This window comes from Periplaneta americana, chromosome 6 (assembly GCF_040183065.1).
Source record: "Periplaneta americana isolate PAMFEO1 chromosome 6, P.americana_PAMFEO1_priV1, whole genome shotgun sequence".
Lineage (NCBI taxonomy): Eukaryota > Metazoa > Arthropoda > Insecta > Blattodea > Blattidae > Periplaneta > Periplaneta americana.
The window spans coordinates 94,725,571-94,748,538 of NC_091122.1; the positions used below are offsets into that span (position 1 = coordinate 94,725,571).

Genomic DNA, 22,968 nt, shown 5'->3' on the forward strand with positions numbered 1-22,968 from the left:
CTTCTTGTATGTTACTATGAAATTATGTTTTGAGACACTGATATTCACAGAAAAAAACAATTTTTCAACATTTCTAGTGCTGTACAGTTTTAGGATAAGTTAATATCCGTCTTTATATAGCCTGACCCCCCAGTCACTGAATGCATTCTTCACTCGAAATGTTTTCAGTAACCCTAATTTCAAGAAAGCAGTTGGTATGTTGTCAGGCCATCTATTTATGGTGATTTCTTCTGAACTGCTGAATGGATGTTATTCAATCAGTTCATCTAGGAATGATTCATATGGAATATACTGCGTTTTAACAAACATTGATCCTTATTTGAAATTCATAGTACAAAATAGCTATTTACTGAAAATCGCCTCTAAAGATTGCCTTCTTCATTTACTGATTGTATTATGTACAAAAGTGACGAAAGAAACTGGTTCATATCATCGAAAAAATTGTGTCTGCGAAATTAAATTATTATTACCTTTGGAAAAAGAGAAATTGATGAGTAAGTGGTCCGTACGTAGTCCACCGCTGTGGAGGAATGATTAGTGCATCTGGCTATGAAACGAACAGGCCCTGGTTCAAATTCTGGTTGGGGTTTCTTCCCGGGGGTTTCCCCTCAACCAATTGTAGCAGAATATTGCTGGGTAAATTTCAACGTTGGACCTCAGACTCATTTTGCCATCATTAATTCACATATCATCATACAATAGCCCCAGTTAAGTTCACAGTGCTGCATGCTATACTTGTACAAGAGCTCGGCCATTTGGCTACCCAATCATTCACAGAATAGGTGTGGTAAGCACAATAAGCCTTAGGCTCCAGTACCAGCTTTTGGGTTCCTTCTCCGTACAAGAGAAAAAAAAATGATCCAGTGTTTTTCTGCCTTGGTCAACATCACGAGTCATGATCAATATCTTTGTAAAGGATTATTTACAACAGTTGCAAGGAATTCATTTTTGCTTATATTTGTACTGTATTATAATGTTTTAAAACTTCCTCACAATGGTACAGTGCACAGTGGTCCGAAATGCGAATCTAGCTGAAAAAAAAATTAAATTTGATCACTCTCGTGAAAATGAATTTTATTGATGAGATAGTATTGTAAACATGAACCTTCATAATCCATAATCTAGACTACAATAAACAGTGGTATATCAGCTTAATGTTATGGCGAAGTTGGACCTGCAGGCAGTTGACCTGGTACCAGTATGCAGTGAAAGACAATTATTCATTGTGGAAGATAATGTGAAAGACCAAATGTTAAATTTCCATTGCAGGTTTTAGCTTGAGGTATGTAGCATGTTTTAACATAATATTGGACGGGATACAGAAACTCGTGTGTGCTTACTGATGACCGACAGTCATTAAAGAAAAAATAATTTTGTGTCTGTTATAAATATTGTAATAGACTTTTAAGAAAAATGGATCGACAAAACTTTTTTATGTCATATAATAACCCGTGAACTTCAAAACATTTGTGTTAGTTGCTGTAACCTGCATGTTGTAAAATAGGTGCCATTCTTTACAAGATTGTCAACAGTTGCAGACATTATGAATGAGATACAGTTGAAGTTACTATAATAATAATAATAATAATAATAATAATAATAATAATAATAATAATAATAATAATAATGAATTTCATGGTTTTATAGACTTTAAAGTTCGTTCTCATTGTTTAATAATTCTTATGTGTCAGTCAAAATACTAATATATTTCTGGCGAGATTATGTTGCATAATGTGATTTATCTGTATACCTCGCATAGAACTATTTTGTATGATGCGGAAAAAAAAAGAGGGCATTATATGAACTATGTCACTATGTATGTACTCCTTTTAAAGAACCCGGAGGTTCATTGCCACCCTGACATAAGCCCGCCATCAGTTCCTATTCTGTGCAAGATTAGTCCAGTCTGTATCATCATATCCCACCTCCCTCAAATCCATTTTAATATTATCCTCCCATCTACGTCTCGGCCTCCCCAAAGGTCTTTTTCCCTCCAGCCTCCCAACTAACACACTATATGCATTTCTGGATTCGCCCATATGTGCTACATGTCCTGCCCATCTCAAACGTTCGGATTTAATGTTTCTAATTATGTCACGTGAAGAATACAATGCGTGCAGTTCTGCGTTCTGTAATGTGACTATGTACAAAAAAAAATTTAGATTACAGGACTGCAGTGTTGCCACTTCTAAATTATAAAAAAAACTCTTATTTTTGTAAATTCTGAGAACAGTTTATTAGGAACTAGCATACGTTTTGTGTTCTCTCAGTGGTTAGAGTGCTTGGTACGTAGAACCAAGGACCCGTTTTCTCACATGCTGTTAACCATTCCTTCTTTTCAAACCACTCAGAACAAAATTTTCTGCATTTCTTTCCATCCTATTGAACGATATTACTTTTTTTTTTAGTAACAATGGTTATTAAACGAGAAAAAAATCGCTCCGGCGCTGTAGCTAATTTTTATCCTTTAATAACCATTACCATAACAGATAAATTCTGTAGGACCAAAAATTAATCTTTACGTAAATATTTTTAGGCTGAAGAGGTCCGAGAATTAAGTCTGCGACAAATTTAACAAGTGATTCGAGCGAACCAGCTGAATGACACCACTGCAACAGTAGAGGGAATTACTTTTAAAGCAGACCTATTGTTGGTTATTTAACGATCCTGTATAAACTAGGTTATTTAGTGTCGATGGAATTGGTGATAACGAGATGGTATTTGGCGAGATTACGCCGAGGATTCGCCATATATTACCTGATATTCGTCTCATGTTTGGGAAAACCTCGGAAAAACCCAACCAGGTAATCAGTCCAAGCGGGAATCGAACCCACGCCCGAGCGCAACTCTGGATCGGCAGGCAAGCACCTCAGCCAACTGAGTTACCCTGGTGGCTCTTATTGTTATACTCCCTTTTCTTGCGACTTGGTTCATGGAGGTCGCGACCTTTTAGCAGCCCAGAATAACGTGAGCCATTCACACAGTGCAATGATACCTAGTTGTAACTTTAAGACTGAGTCGCTGTTTATTATTATTATTATTATTATTATTATTATTATTATTATGGTAAGTTATATAAATATTACATGCGCGGAGACAAAATATGGCCAAGAATATGAGACATATGAATTAAGTCGTGTGAAAAGAATTGTAGTTATTTTGTACGTAGTTAATATTAAAATCGAATTAGGTATAGTTGGGAAGTGCTTTTTACAAAATCGAGGAAAAGTCTGAGCGAGTTTTTCTATTTCCGAGATTTTGTAATGCACTTCACAAAGGTGTATTGTATTGTACAACAGTTTTTGCATGATCATATTTTTGAAATTGCAAATACAATATATTTTGCATTGAAAATTTAGAGCAATATTGTTCCAAAGCCTCCGCAACACTGCACTGTAAAGGTAACTAAGTAACAATAAGTGCACGGGTATATTTCAGTGTAGTTTTATATTATGAACAATGGTTTCCCTAGTAACAAGTTTCTGTATGGGAATTCTAACTTTCAATGCCTAACAACAATAGCTGTAAATACAACAAAGAACACGATCGTGCAATATTAATGATTTTCGTACACGACAAAATTATGTCAGAAGCAATTGCGATAGATGGGTACCGGTAATAATTTTATTTGCATTTGAGTAGTAAAGTGAATTAATTACAATATTTATAATTTATAAGAGAACAATGTAATCCTAGTTCGTTAAATGTTAAACTAATTGTATTTTGTGATCAATGCGGGGAACAAAAATTAAATATATATTTTTTTAGAGTATTTGAGTGTATTATTTCGAATGTTAGGATGTTTAGGAAAATGAACTATAAATAGGAATATCTTTGGCAATGCGACAAAGGACTTAATTGTTGCGAAACTCGTGAAATGTATAACGAGGAAATATGCGTAATCTCTTTGACATAGATTAAAAGTGATTTTCATATAATTTAGTATTCTGTAGTAATAGTCCTCAGATTTAATACTTGTTACTGTATAATTAAATTGTAACTCAAAATAGAAAATCTTCATACAAACATTGAAGTGCATAAATATACGCATGATGTTCTTTCAGGGCCTTTTAAAATACAGTTGACGCTGTGGTAGATTGTCTTTTCTTTTCGTCTGCACTCCCAAATTATACCTACCACATTTTACAGACCAGGATAGGAGGTAAACTTCGCTTCACATAATTCGTTTCATGCAAATTTCTCTACAGAAGTGTTGAATAGTTTCTTCGTAAATATATAATAGGAAATTATAGTCGATTTATACGTACATAATTGTTATTATTATACATGTTTATTTGGAAGAAAACCGAAAACATTAGTTTTGAAAAGAGATTTCAGGTTCCAGAGTTGGCTACTATGTTTCGTGACTCGTGACGTAATTTGTGTTGGGGCACCGGAGCAGCTGTAGTGGTCGTAGTGCCGTAATTGACGTTTATGAGGGGGAATTGATTTCTGTTTTCAAGGATGTTGAAAATATTAGCTTTGGAGTTTGAGAGAGGATTCCTGTTCTCGATGGTAAGTACATACAGAATATGATTTGGTGTTATTCAGATAGTCGTGTGTTTGCATTCTTAATTAAGACTTGATGTAATCACTTAGGAATGATTTTCAAGGCCGGAATCTCATTCATAGAATTATTTTATTGAAATAAAGCTTCATACTATTTCTTTAACAAATAGAAGTTGGTATATTTAATTTAGCAATGTCATAAGGCCACTCTATCATTCGTAGTTTCGTAATTTGCCATTGATCAGGTTAGACAATGGCAAGCGTTCTTGGAAGTCTTACATAACACAGGATGTGTCAAAGCCAGTTTAATTATATTTAAATTCAGTATAAATATTATTATGAAAAAGAAATGAAAGCTTTGTTTGCAATATTTTAATCCCTTTTGTCTGATGTTTTACTTAGAATAAGTTGTCGCGTTAAAACAGTTTTAGAGCAATTTTGATAATACGCAAATTATCATATAAGTTAATTATTTGTTATTTGCGAAATTTAAATGTAATTTTGGCTATCGATATCATAAGGTGGAATGTAAACCATTTAGGCTAGTCAATTTTATTTACACCTAATAAAGAAATTGGCGTGTTAACTCAAGAAATAAACTATATTTGTGTGGAAGTTTGAAAATTAGACGTAGGCTATATTATCCCTCCCTCCCTTCCAATAACTCAAAAAATTGTAAAATTTTGTTTCTTTATGTTTGAGTTTTCTTACGTGAATGACTGATCGATGAGATGTAGATGGTAAATTTGGTGTATTATATTGTCCTTTCAAGTAGCCCCTTGTAGGAAAGCATTTGAAATCGTAATAAATGTTGTTTTGTTATTGTCATAGATCTCTTAAAATCAATTTAAAGATTTTTTAATACTAATGGCGGGTACTTGACTGTTCGTTTTTCACCCATATGAAGCCAGTTCTGTAGACCAATTTATTGACACAGTCATTACCCAGGTTGCGCCATCGGAGGCTGTTGACGAGATGATGTAGGAGATTTTTTGGAATGCCACAAAGGACCAGAGCCCCCGGAGAAAATCCTTGTGTTACTTGGACCACACAAGTTATAAATCGGGGGTCCATAGGATTACCAGTATAAGTCTAGCGCTCTAGCCACTAAACCACTGTGGCAGCACTTTCAAGAATGTGAAGAGTAGCTATGCACTTTTAGAACAGTCATTTTAGCTGTCTGCGTTGCTCAGTCTGTAGGTGCGTTTGCCTCTTATCTGTAGCTGTGCTCATGCATGGGTTCGATTCCTGCTTGGGCTGAGATCTGGTTGGGTTTTTCCGAGGTTTTCCCCAACTGTAAAGTGAATGTCAGGCAATCCATGGCGAATGCTCGGTCTCTTCTCGCCAAATACCATCTTGATCTCACAGTTCTATCGATGCTATAAATAACATAACAGTGTGAGGGTAACGACCCCAGTGATTGACATAAGAAAAAATAATCACAATATAGGATGTAGATCTCATGTATTTGAGTTAGGCATTCAATTTTTTGTTTCAAGGTAGAATACAGGTTGTCTGCTAGTAGTATACATTAAAGCAATTAAATTTTAATGGCAAAAAAAAAAAAGAGAGAGAAGTAACACACCTACACAAACTCCTATAGCCTAATTGACACACCAAAATCCAGAGATTGACTCATTTTATTCCAGTGATTGACATTGCACATAATAAGACAGATAAAGACAATCCGAACATTACTGAAAGTATTTTAACACAACATTATGACACTGCTATAAATTTTGTTCCTAATAACCTAAAGAGATAAATACATTCATTTCCACAGATTTGTTTCTAGAAAACTTAGTTTTATACATAAAAAATTACTGAACACGTTTATAAACTCAATTATTAATTTTAACATGATGGTGCTTTGAATATTATTTATTGAACATTATAAACCATGAAAGAAATATTGAAAATCAGTTCTCCACGCCTACCAGGATTGGATTCATGTAAAATCTTTACAATGTTTTTGCTCTGAACCTCTAAAATATTTTCACATTCTGGCCACACATACACACGATCTTTACTCACAACCTTTCTCACAAATTTCACTCCTGGTTCATCATTATTCATATCAACAATAAGTCCGATATAATACATTTTGGTACTCTTTGTTGTCATTAGCTCAGTAAGTACCCATCTACCAGCTTGAAGAGGCACTCCTTCTACACGTGTGTTATCTTCTGTACCATTTCTTCAGCAAGCTGGTGGAGAGATACATCACTACTGCTGTCATGAACAGAAATGTCAGATTCAGAAGAACTAGGCCTAGACTCTTCACTTGGCGCCGAGTGACTGGTGACACCTACTTTAGTTTTGGACTGATTTGCTCCCTTACTCTCTTCTTAGTTTTCGTTCTTGCATATATTTTTCTTTTTGCAATTTCTCTTCTTCCTTCTTTTCAAAATACTGCTGCCACGTCTTTGAAGTAACTGCAGATGGCAGTTTAACACCTTTCCTACTTTTCTGCCTTTTTTTTTTAGGGAGTGTTCCTGGCCAAAATAAGGCCCTTTTAAATGGAGAAGGAACTCCTTTACCATTTGTGGAGGATGATATAGCTTTAGCAAGTTTTTCACCTTTATCTGATAGTGATGTATTGCTCTCATGTCTGTCTCGAACTGGTGATGATATGTTTTGAAAACTGCTTTCTTCCTGTTCAGGACTCTTTCCTTTGTCACGATCTTCTCTAAACAGTCTCCATATATTGTACAGCTCAATAAATCTGTCTTCTCCACCCCATTCAGTAGGATTTTCGCTGACATAATTTGATCTGAATGAAACAATTGTTTCAGCATTAAATTTTGATTCAATATATGCAAGGTGATCTACCTCACTGACTCCAGGCTGTAAATCACACTCCACAGTAGGTACCATTTCCTTAACGCACTTCGAATAGTCTGCAGCCTCTGGATTGAAAGGTTGAAGACTACACAGTCGGAAACCATTAACAAGTGTGCCCTGTTTGAGATAATTGCTTAATATATGTTTCAGAAGTGGGGAAAAGTTGTATTTAGTCAGGTGCTCATGAATATGTTCTAGCTTTCATGAATGAACAGTTATCTGCCACTCCTGCTTTAAACGTTTGAACACTGCTACATCAAGAGGTTGTAAAATGTGAGTTCCATTGGGATAAAGAGAAAGGAGGACAATACCATATTCAGAACAGAACTTGCTGAGATGTAAGGTCAAGTGACTACTAGTATGTCCATCCAAACAACAGATTACTGGTAAAGATATTTGCTCAGCCAACAACCAGGGATGGAATACATTAGTAATGTACTCATAAAAGATTTCAGCATTCATCCAACCCTTTTCTGACCTACAATAGTCGACTCACTAGGAACAGTTTTGGCAATGTTAGCTGGAAGTCTTGTATATGGAAAGACGATCATGGTAGGTGCAACTTTCCACTAGCATTTGCATTTATTAGCACTTTTCATTGTTTCCAGTTATTTTGTAGACTTTTTTTGTCCCCTAATGCCTAGAACCTTTTCTGATTTAGGACAGAGCATGAAAAAGGACTCATTGGCATTAAACACTCTATTTGGATCTTTTATGATATCAAAGTAGCCTTCTTTTTTCAGAAATGACTCAATTTCGCTAAACCATTCCCTAATGTTTGATTCCTTTACAGAAGCTCTTACAGAAGTCAATTTTTCGACAACCTGTTTTGAAATTGAGGAATGTCTTTTCAAGAATAGTGAGAGCCACTTTTTCTCTGGTTTTCCATTTGTAAAAGGATTTTTAATTCCCATTTCCTGAACCAATTTTTCCACAGATTTTAACAGGTCCCACTTAACTGGAAATCCTGCTTTCGCCATTTCTTTAATTCAGTTTACTACAGGGTTTCTTGTTCCTTTGAAAGAACTGACTGAGGTCCCATTCTTCTTTCAACAGGACTTTTACCAGATAATTGATATGTTAAAGTTGAGCAGAGGACTGCAAATGTCCTGCTGAATTCTGTGATGCACATCCCGTTTTTCACTGCTATGAGAGCACCTTTCATACCAGCCTCAGAATACCTAAATTTTGGTTTCTTGAAACCTGATTTTGAATGTACTGGAGGCATGGCTATGAGCTCAACACAGGGAAAATCTGGAATGAAACCAGCATCCAAATATGTTATTAATATACACACTATTAATTGACAGTTGTCAGTCCATTGTTTGACATGATGTTCAAAGACTGGTGTGAGCACAAATATTATATCCATTAATTGACATTACAAATTTTAACCTTAATTTATTATTTTCAACTTCTAGAAACAGTTTAGGGTGATTTTATATTATTTGAATAATATCTACAGCATAATATGACACTGTTGAAATCATTTATAATTAAACAAGATGCAAGTGGATTTTCATTGTTTACCTCTTAAAAATTTCTTTAGTATAACTGCTCACATGGACAGCTCATAACAAGTACAGCTGCTTGACCACTAGTTCCACCTAATGGTAAATTATTTGCTGCATATATATGAAGTAATATCACAAACCTGACACTAGATAGTGTGACCTGTCTCAAATTCATAGTAATAAGATTGGAAAGTGCGATTTTATATACACACGCCAATCACGGAGCCAGTGTCACCAATGGGGTCTTTACCCTACAGCGTAGTTAAATAATCGAGTAAAAAATAGTCATTAGATTTTCTTGATGTACCTTGGATCAGTAAAAGCATTGATATAATATTTTGTTGCTACAGATAATGGATTTCGATTTGCTCATGGAAGTAAATGTGTCCAGCATCTCTGATACTGAAGGAGTAGTTTTGGCTGCGTTTGTGCAGCTGTTATTATTATTTTTTTCCGAAATAATATAGTCCTAGCAAAACGGATTCTGTTCATATTCAATTTTGACAAGTCAATTTATCCGGAAATTGTTTAGGCTACATAAAGGATAATTAGGCCTATTTCTTCCAAAAGTAAATGGGTCTCCATGTGAAATGAATAAAACAAGATAATGATTTTTCAAATTCAGTCATAACTATTTCCTTCTTATTTCTTCCTTCGTCGAAATAGTGGCCAGTGAAACATTACTTACCATACTGTGTGTCTTCCAAAAAGTGTTTCTGACTGAGAAATTCATCATCACCAATGGATTATGCATCAGTAGGAAAATGTCTTAAAGAAAATTACTGTCAGATGGGAATACTTTGTGCCACTTTAGGAGTTTTTCTACTTTACCATGCTGCCATACAACTAACAATTATGGTTAATGACAAAACTTGCCCATCAGCACTTAACTTGTAACTTCTATGTAGCTAGTTTAAGATCTTCAGACTGAATTGCATGTTACCCCTCTAAAGGCTAACTTTGTGTCACATATGATTTTTGTAAGAGGAACAAAGATAGACTGTAGGAGTTAGCATTGTGCAACATTATCTTATAGTATATAACTGAAGGGAATACAGGAACACAAAGTTAAAAAAAATATTAACTTAATAAATTGTTTATTACAGAACTACAAATGTGAATTTTTATCGCAATCATAATTAGCATTGAAAACATAATGAACACAGATTAATTTAAGATATCATGTCAATATTAATTCTCTCACTTTTAAGCAAATCCTCATAGGTATGCCAACCCTTTCATTTGAAAACTCAGAGAGGAGTTGGATATTCATCAAAATATTATCAGCACGTTGTAACCAGTCATTGGGCCACCTCCAATGTTTCTTGCTTTTCTGTATGCAACTCACAATCACACATCATTCTTATTGATATAATGACTTTGGCAGGAAAGAGTTCATCTTCATAACAGATGATAGCATATTGTCCAATAGAAAGTTCATCATAGGTGGTTATTCCTGACAGTTGTTGAGGTGGAGATTTTTTTTTTCAATGCTAATGCTTCATCAAGAGATGGTGAACGTCTTTCCTCGAATCCTTCAGTCAGGTCCTCTGGTCAGGCATCCCATCAACTTCTACTGACAAATTATTTAGCCTAGCTATTCTTCAATAACCTCTTTCGATACAGCAGCCCGGTTCCATCTAATGTTGGACACTAGTCTCTTCTTGAGATTATCAGACTGTCTGGCATGAAATGTTCTAGTCAAGTCATTTCCTGGCAAGTTGTTTTGAAATGTTTCCTCTGTTCTTTTGTTCCATTCTGCTCCAGGTAGGCTTTTTTGAGACACTTCAAAGTTCTCTGGGGAACAATTTATGCATTTGCGTTTTCCAGGAACTTTGCGTAATTTCTAACCATTTTCTGACCACTTCCTGAAAAAAAATTTGGCACGAAGTTACCCCAACCTGCATATTAACTGAATTATTTTTAAATACAATAAATCCAGTGTGTTAGGTCCTAATAATGATCATAAATTGCATTTATAATTATTTCATTACATAAATATACTTCCCTCAAATCTGATAGCTGAATTATTTCTGTTATAATGACCTTAGTATTTCGCAAACAAAGCTTAACAAATTTTCCCTCCAATATCAACAACTTTTAAACACCCACTGAGGCTACAATATCTACAAGTGATTCCTAACTACACACGTTAAACACAGCCTTCAGATGTCTATTTTTACATCAGGCCAGTAAAACTTTCCAGTGCACCTTATATCATGAATAGTAGGCCTATTTGGTTATATTTAGGGAAAGATACTAGTACAAAGTAGCGCCTTGAAGGACAGAGTATCCCCACTTGAAGGTAAGTCTTGAAGAGCTATACATGATTTAACGTAATTGTGACTTTTTTGGAATAGAGCAAGAAGTGATGTAAGTGGTCACAGCTTTTATTGTGTTGTATTGTAGGCATTATCGTCATTTGTTTGTAGTATTGTTATCCACGAGCACTCACTTTTATTTACTTGTGTAAACAGTACTTATTGGCATGCAGATTCAGGCACAGCACACTTGTGTCCTTCTTGCAGGTGGCAGAGTGAAGGGCACATCGACATGGATCAGCAGGCAATCGTTCAGGCCAAGCTGGGCTCAGGGGAGAATGCCGTTGCAGAATCCTTTTAAAGCATTTAATATATTGGTGATAGCCTATAGCAAAATAAATTCACATATGCGTATGGAAGAATTTTTGAATCATAAAATCTTGTTTTGAGAAAAATCTGTTTAAGATTTCAAACATGTCTGTTGAATTCTTTATGCATAAAATATATATTTCCATTTAATTGAAAATTAATAGACTTTCAGTAGGAAAAAGATTTTAACCCTTAAATTGGCAAAACTTCATTTCTCACACTAGTTTATTAAACTGTGTCAAACTGTAAAGAAAACAACTATCACAATGTCCATATTTTATGTGTTGTACAATATTATAGTATTGTGAAATTTTAATTTTCCTACCAATTTTTTTTTCTATTCTATTAAAATTATAGCATATAGCCTATTAACCTGTTGTATCCTATAGAATACTTTGCGAATTTAAGGGTTAAGAATAGATGTAATGGATTTGACTGAAAATTTAAATATACAGTATTTTTCTCAAAATAATGTTTTTATCTTTCTTCCTTAGAGTCTTCTCTCCACATGCAGTCGAATTCTTAATCCACCCTTCTAAAATATTTCGAAATTACAGTTTTGTATGGTTTTGTTTGGTTATCATTGGGTTCTTAAATCAACCATTTACTCTTCGTAACTTGACTAGACAGCTCCAAGTGAAAGAGCAGAAACCACTGCTGTAACAACTCCAGCTTATAGTGAAATGAAAATAGTTTTAGGCCAATCATTCGAACTTCGGCCTTGATTTCAGTGAGGTGATTTCTTAATCACTGTTAAGAGATGGAACTGTTCGTACTATTCCGAAGAGAAAGGAGGAAGAAACTAAATTTTTATTTATTTTATTCTTGAGGCTGTATAGCATAAAAAAATAGTAGGTTAACATGGATACAGTTTTAAATAAATGGTGCTATAACAATAAAAAATTAAAATAAATAAATGAATCTATTAATAAATGAATAAATAGTAGATAAGTGAATAAATAAATAAGTAAACACATAAATAAATTAATGAAGGAATAAATGAATAAATCCATGTAGCCTTGTTGTGGGTCCCTATCACCATGGCATAGTGCGTCCTCAGGTTGTGGATAGAGGAGATGGCCTCCAGATATGGAGGCTAGCTGCGAGTATATTGAATAAGCAGTCGTGGACAGTCAATAAGGAGTGGTCCTTCAGCTAGGGGGTTGGGCGAAGGGCTAACAACCCATCACTGTAAAAACAGCTTGTTACGAAACAATACAACAAACTTCAGAATGGGACTGATTCTCTGGCACGACCACATCATAACTTTGGGGAGGCTGAGACGTAGATGGAAGGATAATATTAAAATGGATTTGAGATGGGATATGATGATAGAGACTGGATTAATCTTGCACAGGATAGGGAGTGATGGCAGGCTTATGTGAGGGCGGCAATGAACCTCCAGGTTCCTTAAAAGCCATAAGTAAGTAAGTAAGTATAACTGAATAAATTTTTACGTAACAGAAACATACAACATATCAAAACAAATGCTTGTAAAATTACTATTTCATTAAATCACAAGCAACTTACGTGCTTAGAACATAGTATGTTGACAGTTTTTTCTTGAAATTAGGTAACATTTGTGTCATAAATTACATATTATCTGACAGAGCATAAAACGGTAGTTACTGTGTTTTAAATGATACATTTGTACCTGGTCGAGTTGCTGTATCTGTGGCTCAGCGCTAGTACATTGATCTTCCATCCAGGCGATCCAGGTTCGATCCCTGGCCTAGTCGTGATGGAATTTGTTGTGGATAAAGCCGACATTGCAGAGGGTTTTTCTTTGGATACTCCTATTTCTTTCTTTCATTGCAGCAGCACCCTCATTGTATCTGTCATCTGGTGCTGGGCTTGGAGCTTTGGGCCCTGAGGTTTATCAAGTACTCAACTGCGAATGGGACTGTCGGGGTTCAGACCGAATAGCTGGCCTGTCAGCATTGGATTCACGAATGCCACCCAAGCCACTTGTTGAATTGGAACAGTCATCCCATATAGGATGCACAATGGGCCGATGTGTGCCTAAATGCATGTATCCATCCAGTGTCCAGCTCTCAAAAAGCCAGTCAGCCAACCTGGTATAGTTAGTGCCTTTTGCACTAAATTACTTTGTTTACAGCAGATCTGAGAAGTCACTTCAATCATGTCCATCTTGCCATACACGTATGAACCATGTACTAGCTTCAAATCACTATAGTCTGGTTTACTGCGTTGTACTATTCAAAAGGGAAATTAACTGCTCAACTATTCGAGACTTGTGTCATGTCCATATGAAAACCTGTAGTCTGACTTCAGGAATAATCTCCCTAAATGGCATTACAACTTAATGGTATACCAGTACTATGTAACCTTATAAACAGTGAATGTAAAGAGTGAAACATTGAAGAAATTCGAGGAGATGGTGTAACTTTAGGGACAATATAAGATACAAATTTCATCGTAAGGAAATAATATAGTTTAATATCAGTTAATTGAGTAAAAGAAATAGGCTACATAATGCCATGCAGTTAAATATACATAACATCACAATGCGAATATGATTTTTGTAGTATAAGAAAATGATCCTAGTCATACAGTTTAGGGTACAGGCTTCTACATAATTCGCTAGATTGTATAGAAATACTCCCTTAGGTGTATGAGTGCAGTAATTTTAATTGCAGTGAATGTAGAATATTCTTTGTATCTCAGATCTGTCTTTTGCCACTTTCATTCTTTCTGTAGACATCCACTTCTTTGTTTGTTCTTGAAAATTTTTGTAATACATTGTCAGTATACACTGTAGAGCATGATCTTCACACAGTCTTGTTTCTTTGACTAAATGATTTGCACTAAATATGCAAATGAATAACGAGTCTCCTCTCATCCTCACTGGTTTCTTCTTCTTTACATCTCATTGGCAAATCAGCTTCAAAAATACTTCTACATCAGAGAACACTAATAAATTGTCTCAGTGTCTTGGAACAGAGTGAGATCGACTTATTGTTGAGACTAGGGGTCTGAAATACAGGGTAGAACAGACAAGTAACCTAAATTAATGTGGTAGGAATTACACTTCGAATACTTTCTTGTCCAATTATTGATTGACAAAAGATCGTTATTGAGGCTTGATAAACGTTCAGAGTATATGTATTCTTGAAGGTCATCTGCATACAAATGATATTGGCAGTGCTCTAGAACTGAAGAAATGACATTAATATATAGAGTGAAAGCAGAGAACCTAATACAGACTCCTGAAGGACACCTTCCCTCAGGTTGTGAAAATGTGTAGATAGTTGCACAAACATCATTGAGGTAGTATAATCGTGGTCTGGTTAATTGATTGAGCCCTATCAATTGTTCTCCAGATATACACTCACAAAAGTGCAAAAGACTAGATATCAGAGATACGAAACGAGTAAATTTTAGCTTCGTAATTGCATTAAAAATGAATTGTACTGTGTACGAGTAATTTATTTTTGTGGCTGTTGGATTCAGTTTACATTTCTGGAGTTTGCATTCAGTGAATATTGTAACTTTTATTACAAAACAAGAATGTAACTTTTATTCAAAGCAACAATAAAATAATCACTTTCTACAATTTAATTCTACTCCCGTCAACAATGGGATTTCCACTCCACACAGTAACACAGTATTCGTTATTGCACTCCACAGACGACAATGATAATTTACTTGAATTATTGAGAACAACAATGTACTGCTAATTTTAACTAATGTTCACAAAGCACTATTTACAAATCAGAACTGTCAGTTCTCAGTTCACAGTTCTTTTGCCTTGGCTAGTTCTTCTAGCTCAGTCACTCGAGTTCACAGTATCTCGAACCCCAGAGTTTCAGAGACAATCCGCTGTACTTCGAACTCAGGTCCCCCAACTGCGGTCCACTGCACTCCAACTCAGGACTTCCGGCTCCACAGTTACGGACACAACTCAAGTCGAACTCCGGTCTCGAAGCTGGCTTCACTGCTACACTGGCTTGCTGTCCAACGATTACAACAATAACTAACTCAAGTTCACTTGCGTCTCTTCTTTTATAACCAAACCATAGTTTCGAGAAGCTACGATCTCGCAAACAATCTTCATATGTCGAGAAGATAACGCCTATCCAGACTTCTCTGGATTTCTCCCCTCAGTCACCAGTTGCTTACTTCCTCCTCACCCTTCGTCACGTCCCTCCACCTCGCGCCTCCCTCTTACGTCTGTCCCCTCCAGACCCGAGCGGCTGCAGCCTTCTTTGCCGCGTTTTCTCGTGCGCCCCACAGAGGGCGGAACACGTGATCGAGCCTCGACATGGCTGTCACAATATGTATGAACCGATGCTTGTTTTGAATTGTGATGTACACGGTTTGGATGGGTTGGAGTACCATTTCTGCTCTCTTTTTTCTCTGTTTACTGAATTTAGAATTGCTAATTTGCTAATATAGGAATGTTTGTTCCCGGACAACATTTGATATTCTTAAGAGTCAGACTATAAAAGGTAGCACTGTGACATAAAATGTAATTCAGTGTTTCTCAAATCAAGAAAAGAACCACTTTTATAAGTTAACATTTTTTTGTAGACTACCATAAATTATTTAGCTTTGGAATAAATTTATCTAAACCTGTCTTTATATACCATCACATAAGTATTTTGTTTACTTTATTAAATTTTATGACACTGAATGTTAACTTGTGGACCATCACTTAATATATTTGCAAAATAGTAGTTTTAATTTTTTACCCAGAGTTCGAGAAACTCTGGAATAGAGATTTCCATTTATATTCCGCAGTTATATTTCTGCTGACAGATCCATAAATGTATTTTCAATATGTTGTGATGGTTCAAAATTCTGTTGCATTTGGGGCTTCAGTTAAATTCTAAATCGAGCCTAGTGTTGGGAACCAGCTATGCCTTTTCAACACTTCAGATGTTGTAGAGCCATCCACTAAACAACGTCACTTCTGTTGTCGCCGCACAGGTTCATATCATTGAAATAATCCTTTCTTGTATTAGCCATTTCGTAATCTTTAATGCCTTCATGCCTAGGTACCCTCGCCAGATATACCGTGCATTTTGATCTGAAGTACTTAAGAGTAGTCCCACTGTACAGCACTTTGTGTTCCTTAACAAGAGTCATGTGCATGAGGCAAGCCTCATGCAAGGCTGGGTGCGCACATCACGGGTCCTTGCACTGGTTGAGCATGACAACAACCATGCGCTGTTCGTGTTCATGAGCTCACGCATGCCACCCCAGCTGTTCTCTGATCTGGCGATAGAGAGGATACTGCCAGTGGATGCAGACTTCCGGTGTGAGATTGGTGAGTACCACCAATTTCACATTCTTACTTTTATACAACATCCTCTCTTCTCCCCTCCCCTCATCTCACTCACATCCTCATCTTCATCCTCTTCCTTCTCCAGCTCTTTCCTCCCACACCTTCTGTAAGAATACCAAAATATCCTTATTATCTTGTAATTTGGACGTTATACCCCCTTTTATAGCTAATAACAAGTAACCCACAAGCAAATGTATATTTGTGTGTAGTAAAATCAATAATAATTTTATGCAACAGTGGCTGTGAGGTATTACAGGACATTGAATCTCAGGATATCTTTTATTATAAGTATTGGTAGGTATACATTGTTAATCTCTGACAAGAGATTATTATATGCATGTGGTTATATGAACAACACTAACTTACATGAAGTGGCTTACAGAGATGGTGGTAAGTCCATGTCAGAATTTGAAAATCTTATGAATATATTATGGCCTAAAGTAGAGGAGAACAAAACAACACACTCCCTTGACTTATTACCTTGTGATTTTTTTATTTTCTTATGTAAAAGACCAGCTTTGTGGGCATAGATCCTTTTCAGCATAGGAAATTCACAGTTGCAACACAAGCATTTCGATCAGTGTTGACATAAGTGCATCATAGCTGGGAGAGATTACTTTGAAATTGGATATAATATATAATATATATATATATATATATATATATATATATATATATATATATATATATTATATCCAGTTTCAAAGTAATCTCTCCCAGCTATGATGCACTTATGTCAACACTGATCGAAATGCTTGTGCAGTCCTAATACATAATGGATGGTTACAGCACCCGAAGTCTACGAGAGTTAACTTGTTTAATATCCTTAATAGCCTAAGAAGCCACAAAACATTCCGTTGTCAGTCCTTACACTCAGTTTCATACTCACGACTAACTGGTAGAGCTAAAAGAGTCAGTATCACATTTTGCTCACGCACATTAATAAAAAAATTGGTGTCATGTAAATGGCACGTAGTACTTTCTGTTTATACAGTGCTCTCATTTTACTAAGAAACTTCGCATCATTCCACTGCTGGCCGACTTCCTACTCTCCTGACTGCAGCATGTCATGTATATAAACGTATTGTAGTTGCTAAATGTCTCGATTTGCTGCTAGTAACGGAACATGCTCCCCCGCCAGTGCAAGCACACGCAGGAAAGTGTACGCCAGGATTCTGCTGTAATCTAGTTTCCTTGTAAAATGAGAGCACTGTATATTTTACACAGTAACTAACAAAATAACTGCTGTTTTACGTAACCATATTTTGTGGAAGGACTTGTGCATTATCATTGTCAATTGGATATTTCTCTTTGTGTATTCTCTTTGCCTCCCTTAATTTTAACAACAGTTGTGCCAAAAATGATCACTTCACGTCAAAGAAATAAAAAAACTCCAGATTCTCTACTGTTTATTACTTTAGGATATTTGAGATCTAATATGGATTAGACTTCAAATTTAGATCTGCGTTATTATAAATGCTTTCTCTACATCAGCGCCGGGCAAGATAGTGGTTCCGTATAGCTGACCAGAATTACTCTTGCTCTCCAAAGCACTTCAATTTCTAGCCGGGGCAGAACGCTCATGCAGTGGTGGACTCACAGCTACCTTCCCTGCATTAATACCTGATTGTTCTGTTCATTCAGTCTGTCTGTACATAATAGTTTATAAGGATATTACACCAATCCAATGTACAGTACAGACTTTATAAAACACTTATTAATTTAATGAAATAAGCTTCACTCTATGCACAAACACGAATCATTAGGCTTATTTACACAATCTATATGCACAGTGCTTTAACAGTTACATAATGGTATTAATAATATAAACATATATAATAAAGGATTACAACCAGAAACACAAGAAGGAAATTAATAATAAACACTCACATGCACTTTTCTTTTGCATGAATAAACTATTGTAACAAAATCGTACTTCTGTCAATCTGAAATCAATAAATATTTTCTATTGAAACAAAAATATTTGAAACTCAATAACCAAAATAACTATGTGGTTATTTTCCAAGACTTATGAGGTCGTTTCATTTGCAGAAGTCGTTCAGTGTTTGGAACAAATTAATTAGCCATGTTCAATCTCAAAATATAATTTAGTTTTCATCTGATATACAGCTTCACATGTGGGTGCATCTTCAAAGTTCGCCTTCTTACTGCGGAATCAACCATTATACTGACAGTGAGTGGCGTACAGTATGCATACGTCACAGCGCTCGGGATAATTACTCTTTAAAGTAAACAGCGCTCATTTATCAGAATCACTTAACATGCCCAGCCCTGCTGTACACTATTTCTACAGTTCCTCAATCGATTCATCACTTTTGTTTAATTCATAGAATTACCTAATATAAGTATTTAATGTTTGTGTAAATATACGGACTTTCTGTATTCTCTGAGTCTTCATAGTATATATGGAGGACATTTTCTTGCTTAGAAGCTTGAAATCTCTGTTCTTCTATCTGTACAAGAAAACGTTGACAGTTTTATTGTACACTTACAGAAACATAAAGTGGCAGGCTGTATTTTTTTTTTATCGAGCGCCAAATTGTACAGTTGTGACATAAATTCAGCATGTTTTTAAATCACGATAATAAGATTAAAAGTAATGCTGATGATATGATATCTAAGAACATGCATCTTAATGAAGATTTAGGACAGGGTTGCAGAACTAGGGAAGAAAGGGGTGGAAACATGGGAAAAGAGTTCGTTACCCCATCCACGAGGTCGGAGCCTTCAATGACGTTTGTGTGACATTAAGTATACAGACTGTTCTCTCTTCTCCTCTCCCCCTACTGTACAATGACGCGAGAATTGAAGGGAAGGGATGAGTTACGTGTTCCGGGTTATGACGCATGCTTTAATTGTAGTAGAGTTCTGCATCCCTGATTTAGAACATCAAGAAGCTACATTTATATATTGTGTAAATGCTTGTTTATTGCGAAACAGATACATACTATATTAGATATAATATTAATATATGCCAACCAGCTTCAATGTTATCCTCATACATTCAGCATCTTCTTCATAGCTGAATGATAGCTCGTTAGCTTCCCAAGAAAATGTTCTGTGTTAAAAGTGTTAAGGGGCATGAGTATAATTGACTGAATAGAAGGAAAATATTAAGGGAAGTTATCGAATGATAGATGAAGGAGAATCCTGGATTGTAATAGGTGTTAAATTTGGGGAAATTATAAGGAAAAAGGAGATAAATGTAACAGGAGAGATGCAAAATGAAATGTTAAAATGAAAGTAATATAAATGTAACTATATGTGATGATGACACTGTATACAGAAATATGAGACCATCACTACAATATGTAAAAATATATGAAAGAGCTGTTGACAAATATTCATACTCATTATTACATCTTTGCAATTTGAACCTGCATTACTCAGAACTATATGTTTGTTGAATAAATTTTGGGAAAATTATGTAGCCCTTAAAAGGGCTGTTTTTGGGTGTCTATTCAATATTAAAACCAATGACCTCTGTTGAGTGACTTCTTACAATCCAGTGGGAAGGGACACACTAATTTTTAATACTCATGGAAGCATATTAGCATAAGACTGAAATAGTTATAGAGACCGGAATAATAATAATAATAATTTCTAATTGCCATCTATATTATATGACTAGCATTATCAGTATCACTATGTATTGTACTCTATACCGTAAACTGGGGTTACTTTGAACAAAGAGGATACTTTGAACATTTTTTCAGAAAATCCTATTTAGGGTTCTACATGCTGCACTTGTTATAGATGGAGGTAAATTTGGTATAAGAATGATTTTATGATAATTTACCTCCATCTGTAACAAGTGCAGCATGTAGAAACCTAAATATATGATTTTCTGAAAAAATGTTCCTCTCTGTTCAAAGTAACCCCAGTTTATGGTAATGAATTAATGACTGGAGTACGAACAAAATATGTAAAATGTTCGAATTAAATAAAATAGTCATAAATTCAATAATACCGGTAATTTACAGAGCCTAATCAACATTTGTTTTTTTTTTCATGAAACTCATAGTCTATTTCACATTTTTCACAACTGGATTATTGCATAACATTATTATGAAAATGTTTATAATGAAATATCAAAAATGGTTACGTTAGGCTGACCAAACAGTAGATAACGATGATAGAATTTTGCACACTAAATTTGTAGAGTATCTCAACTTTTTTTAATTAAATGCATAAATACACATAACTCCTATACATAATTATAGCCACTAAGAATTCAGTTATCTGCAGAAGACACTGTAGCCCAGAAGTATTGGAGAGCACGAATGCTAATGGCTTCATTGCTAGATGCAAGGCATTGAAACAACAACAGAATTCAATTTCAGTACTGACACATAATATTGTACACACTGAACTCTAACACACACAATTGCAAGTACTTGTCTGAAGAATATATCTTTTTAAGAATCTGTTCATTTCCATACAGCTTCATACTAAGTTCTTCACATGAGAAATGAAAGTTTGTTTTCACTTGTAACAAAGCTGTTTCAATTTTCATTCTTGACTTTTCATCACTCCAGATTGAGTTCATTGTGGAGAAAAGTCTTTCAATTGATGAATTACTGACTGAAAGACACATGATTAATGACACTATTTTGAGAAGATTTTCAAATGGAATGGAATTTTTTTTTAATGTTGAAAAAATCATACCACTTCTCACCTGTTGGTTTGTCATAAAGCTCATTTTTTGAACTACTTAAAAATGGATGCTGCAGCAGTTCTAATGCTTCTGCGCAATGCGAATGAAGACAAAGATGCTATGTTCGTCTCAGAGAGTGCAGAATATCTCCTACTGTGCTCACTGGTTCTTCTGTCTCATACTGAGAACCATTCAGAAATGTGCATGAATCGCAGCAGTTCATCACAATACGTAAATATTTACGTGTAAAATGTTATTGAAACAAAATCAAAACTTCTGGGAACAAAAATGGGGACATTTGCTCCCCGGGGACAGCAACTCAAAACTGGGGACATCTGGTCAGTCTAGGTTATGTCAATTTAATTACTCAAGTGTTTAAATAATTTTTAGAACTTATGAACGAAAAACATTTAACTCATTTAAATGTTCGATCCTCATGAGGAAGGTTTTTTTTAAAACTTTATCATTCATGTAGAGTTTTGAATAGGTACTACTAATAGCAACACAACTCACGAAACTGAATTCCAAATTTTCACTTTTCTGGCTTAGTTGCCTCATGAATGATGTCTTATTGGCATCACTTATGAAGTTCAAACCTGTCTTCGGACAGTTGACTAAACAACTACCGGTATTGAAAGCTTGAACATAAGTAAAATTGTCAACAGAACAACAATATTATACATTCGATCTTTGATTGTTGTCATCTTCGACTATTATCATTTCTGTTCATTCATTTATTATTTAATACGTAGCCTACATCTTAAATTCTATTGTCGTTGAACTTATACAAATTTTCATTTTTTTCTGATCATATACTGACATACTTGGATGGCTAACATTCGCAAAGTCTGGAGTATCCAGTCATGAGCCAGAGTTCTTTGTAATGTTTGAGTTACGCGTTGAAGCTTGGACTTCGGGCATTTATATTCTTCACAATATTGATTATTGAAGAGTTAAATCATATCCGCCAATTAAGGTCGTTGATCAGAGCTTGAGTGGCGGTCCCAATTTACAGAAAATGGCTCAAAACAGTGCGAGTGGTACGAAATCTAAAAGCAGAGCATTTAGAATAGAAAGTGTGGAACTCGGCAAGGGTCTAATGGAACTTTTAAACCACTAGTGTCTCCATGGTAACTGAGTGAAACATTGGCATGTCGATCGTTCTAAGACTGCAGTTTTCCTCTTAATACTGTGGACAGAGCAGGTAGAACTCGTTCTGCTATAGAATTAAGGAGATATTTCTTGTGGTGTTCGGGTGATTTTTATTGTGCCGTTTATGTGAGCGAGTAGTAATAAGCCTAATTGTTTTGTTCTTGATGTAAATCCGATTATATAATCTGTAAGAAAGAGACGTTTCTTTTATCCACCCAAAGACTAGACTATTTTTCAGAAGTGCTGTAGAGCAATTTCACGAAGACAAAAAATTCTGCTCGTTCTTATATCTGTGATACCCATTTTTCTGCAGTTTTGATTGTAAGAGTC

At 35.3% G+C, this 22,968-nt stretch overlaps 1 protein-coding gene across 1 annotated transcript in view; it reads left to right on the forward strand.

Moving 5' to 3' along the window:
• The first annotated feature begins 4,324 nt into the window (after positions 1-4,324).
• The window catches only part of Ocrl (Oculocerebrorenal syndrome of Lowe), a 106,568-nt gene continuing 87,924 nt past the window's right edge, over positions 4,325-22,968 (forward strand). The window contains exons 1-3 of the mRNA XM_069828466.1: positions 4,325-4,515; positions 11,396-11,477; positions 16,610-16,790. Coding sequence (XP_069684567.1) covers positions 11,421-11,477; positions 16,610-16,790 — 238 coding nt within the window. The 5' untranslated portion in view covers positions 4,325-4,515; positions 11,396-11,420. The remainder of the gene's footprint in view (positions 4,516-11,395; positions 11,478-16,609; positions 16,791-22,968) is intronic.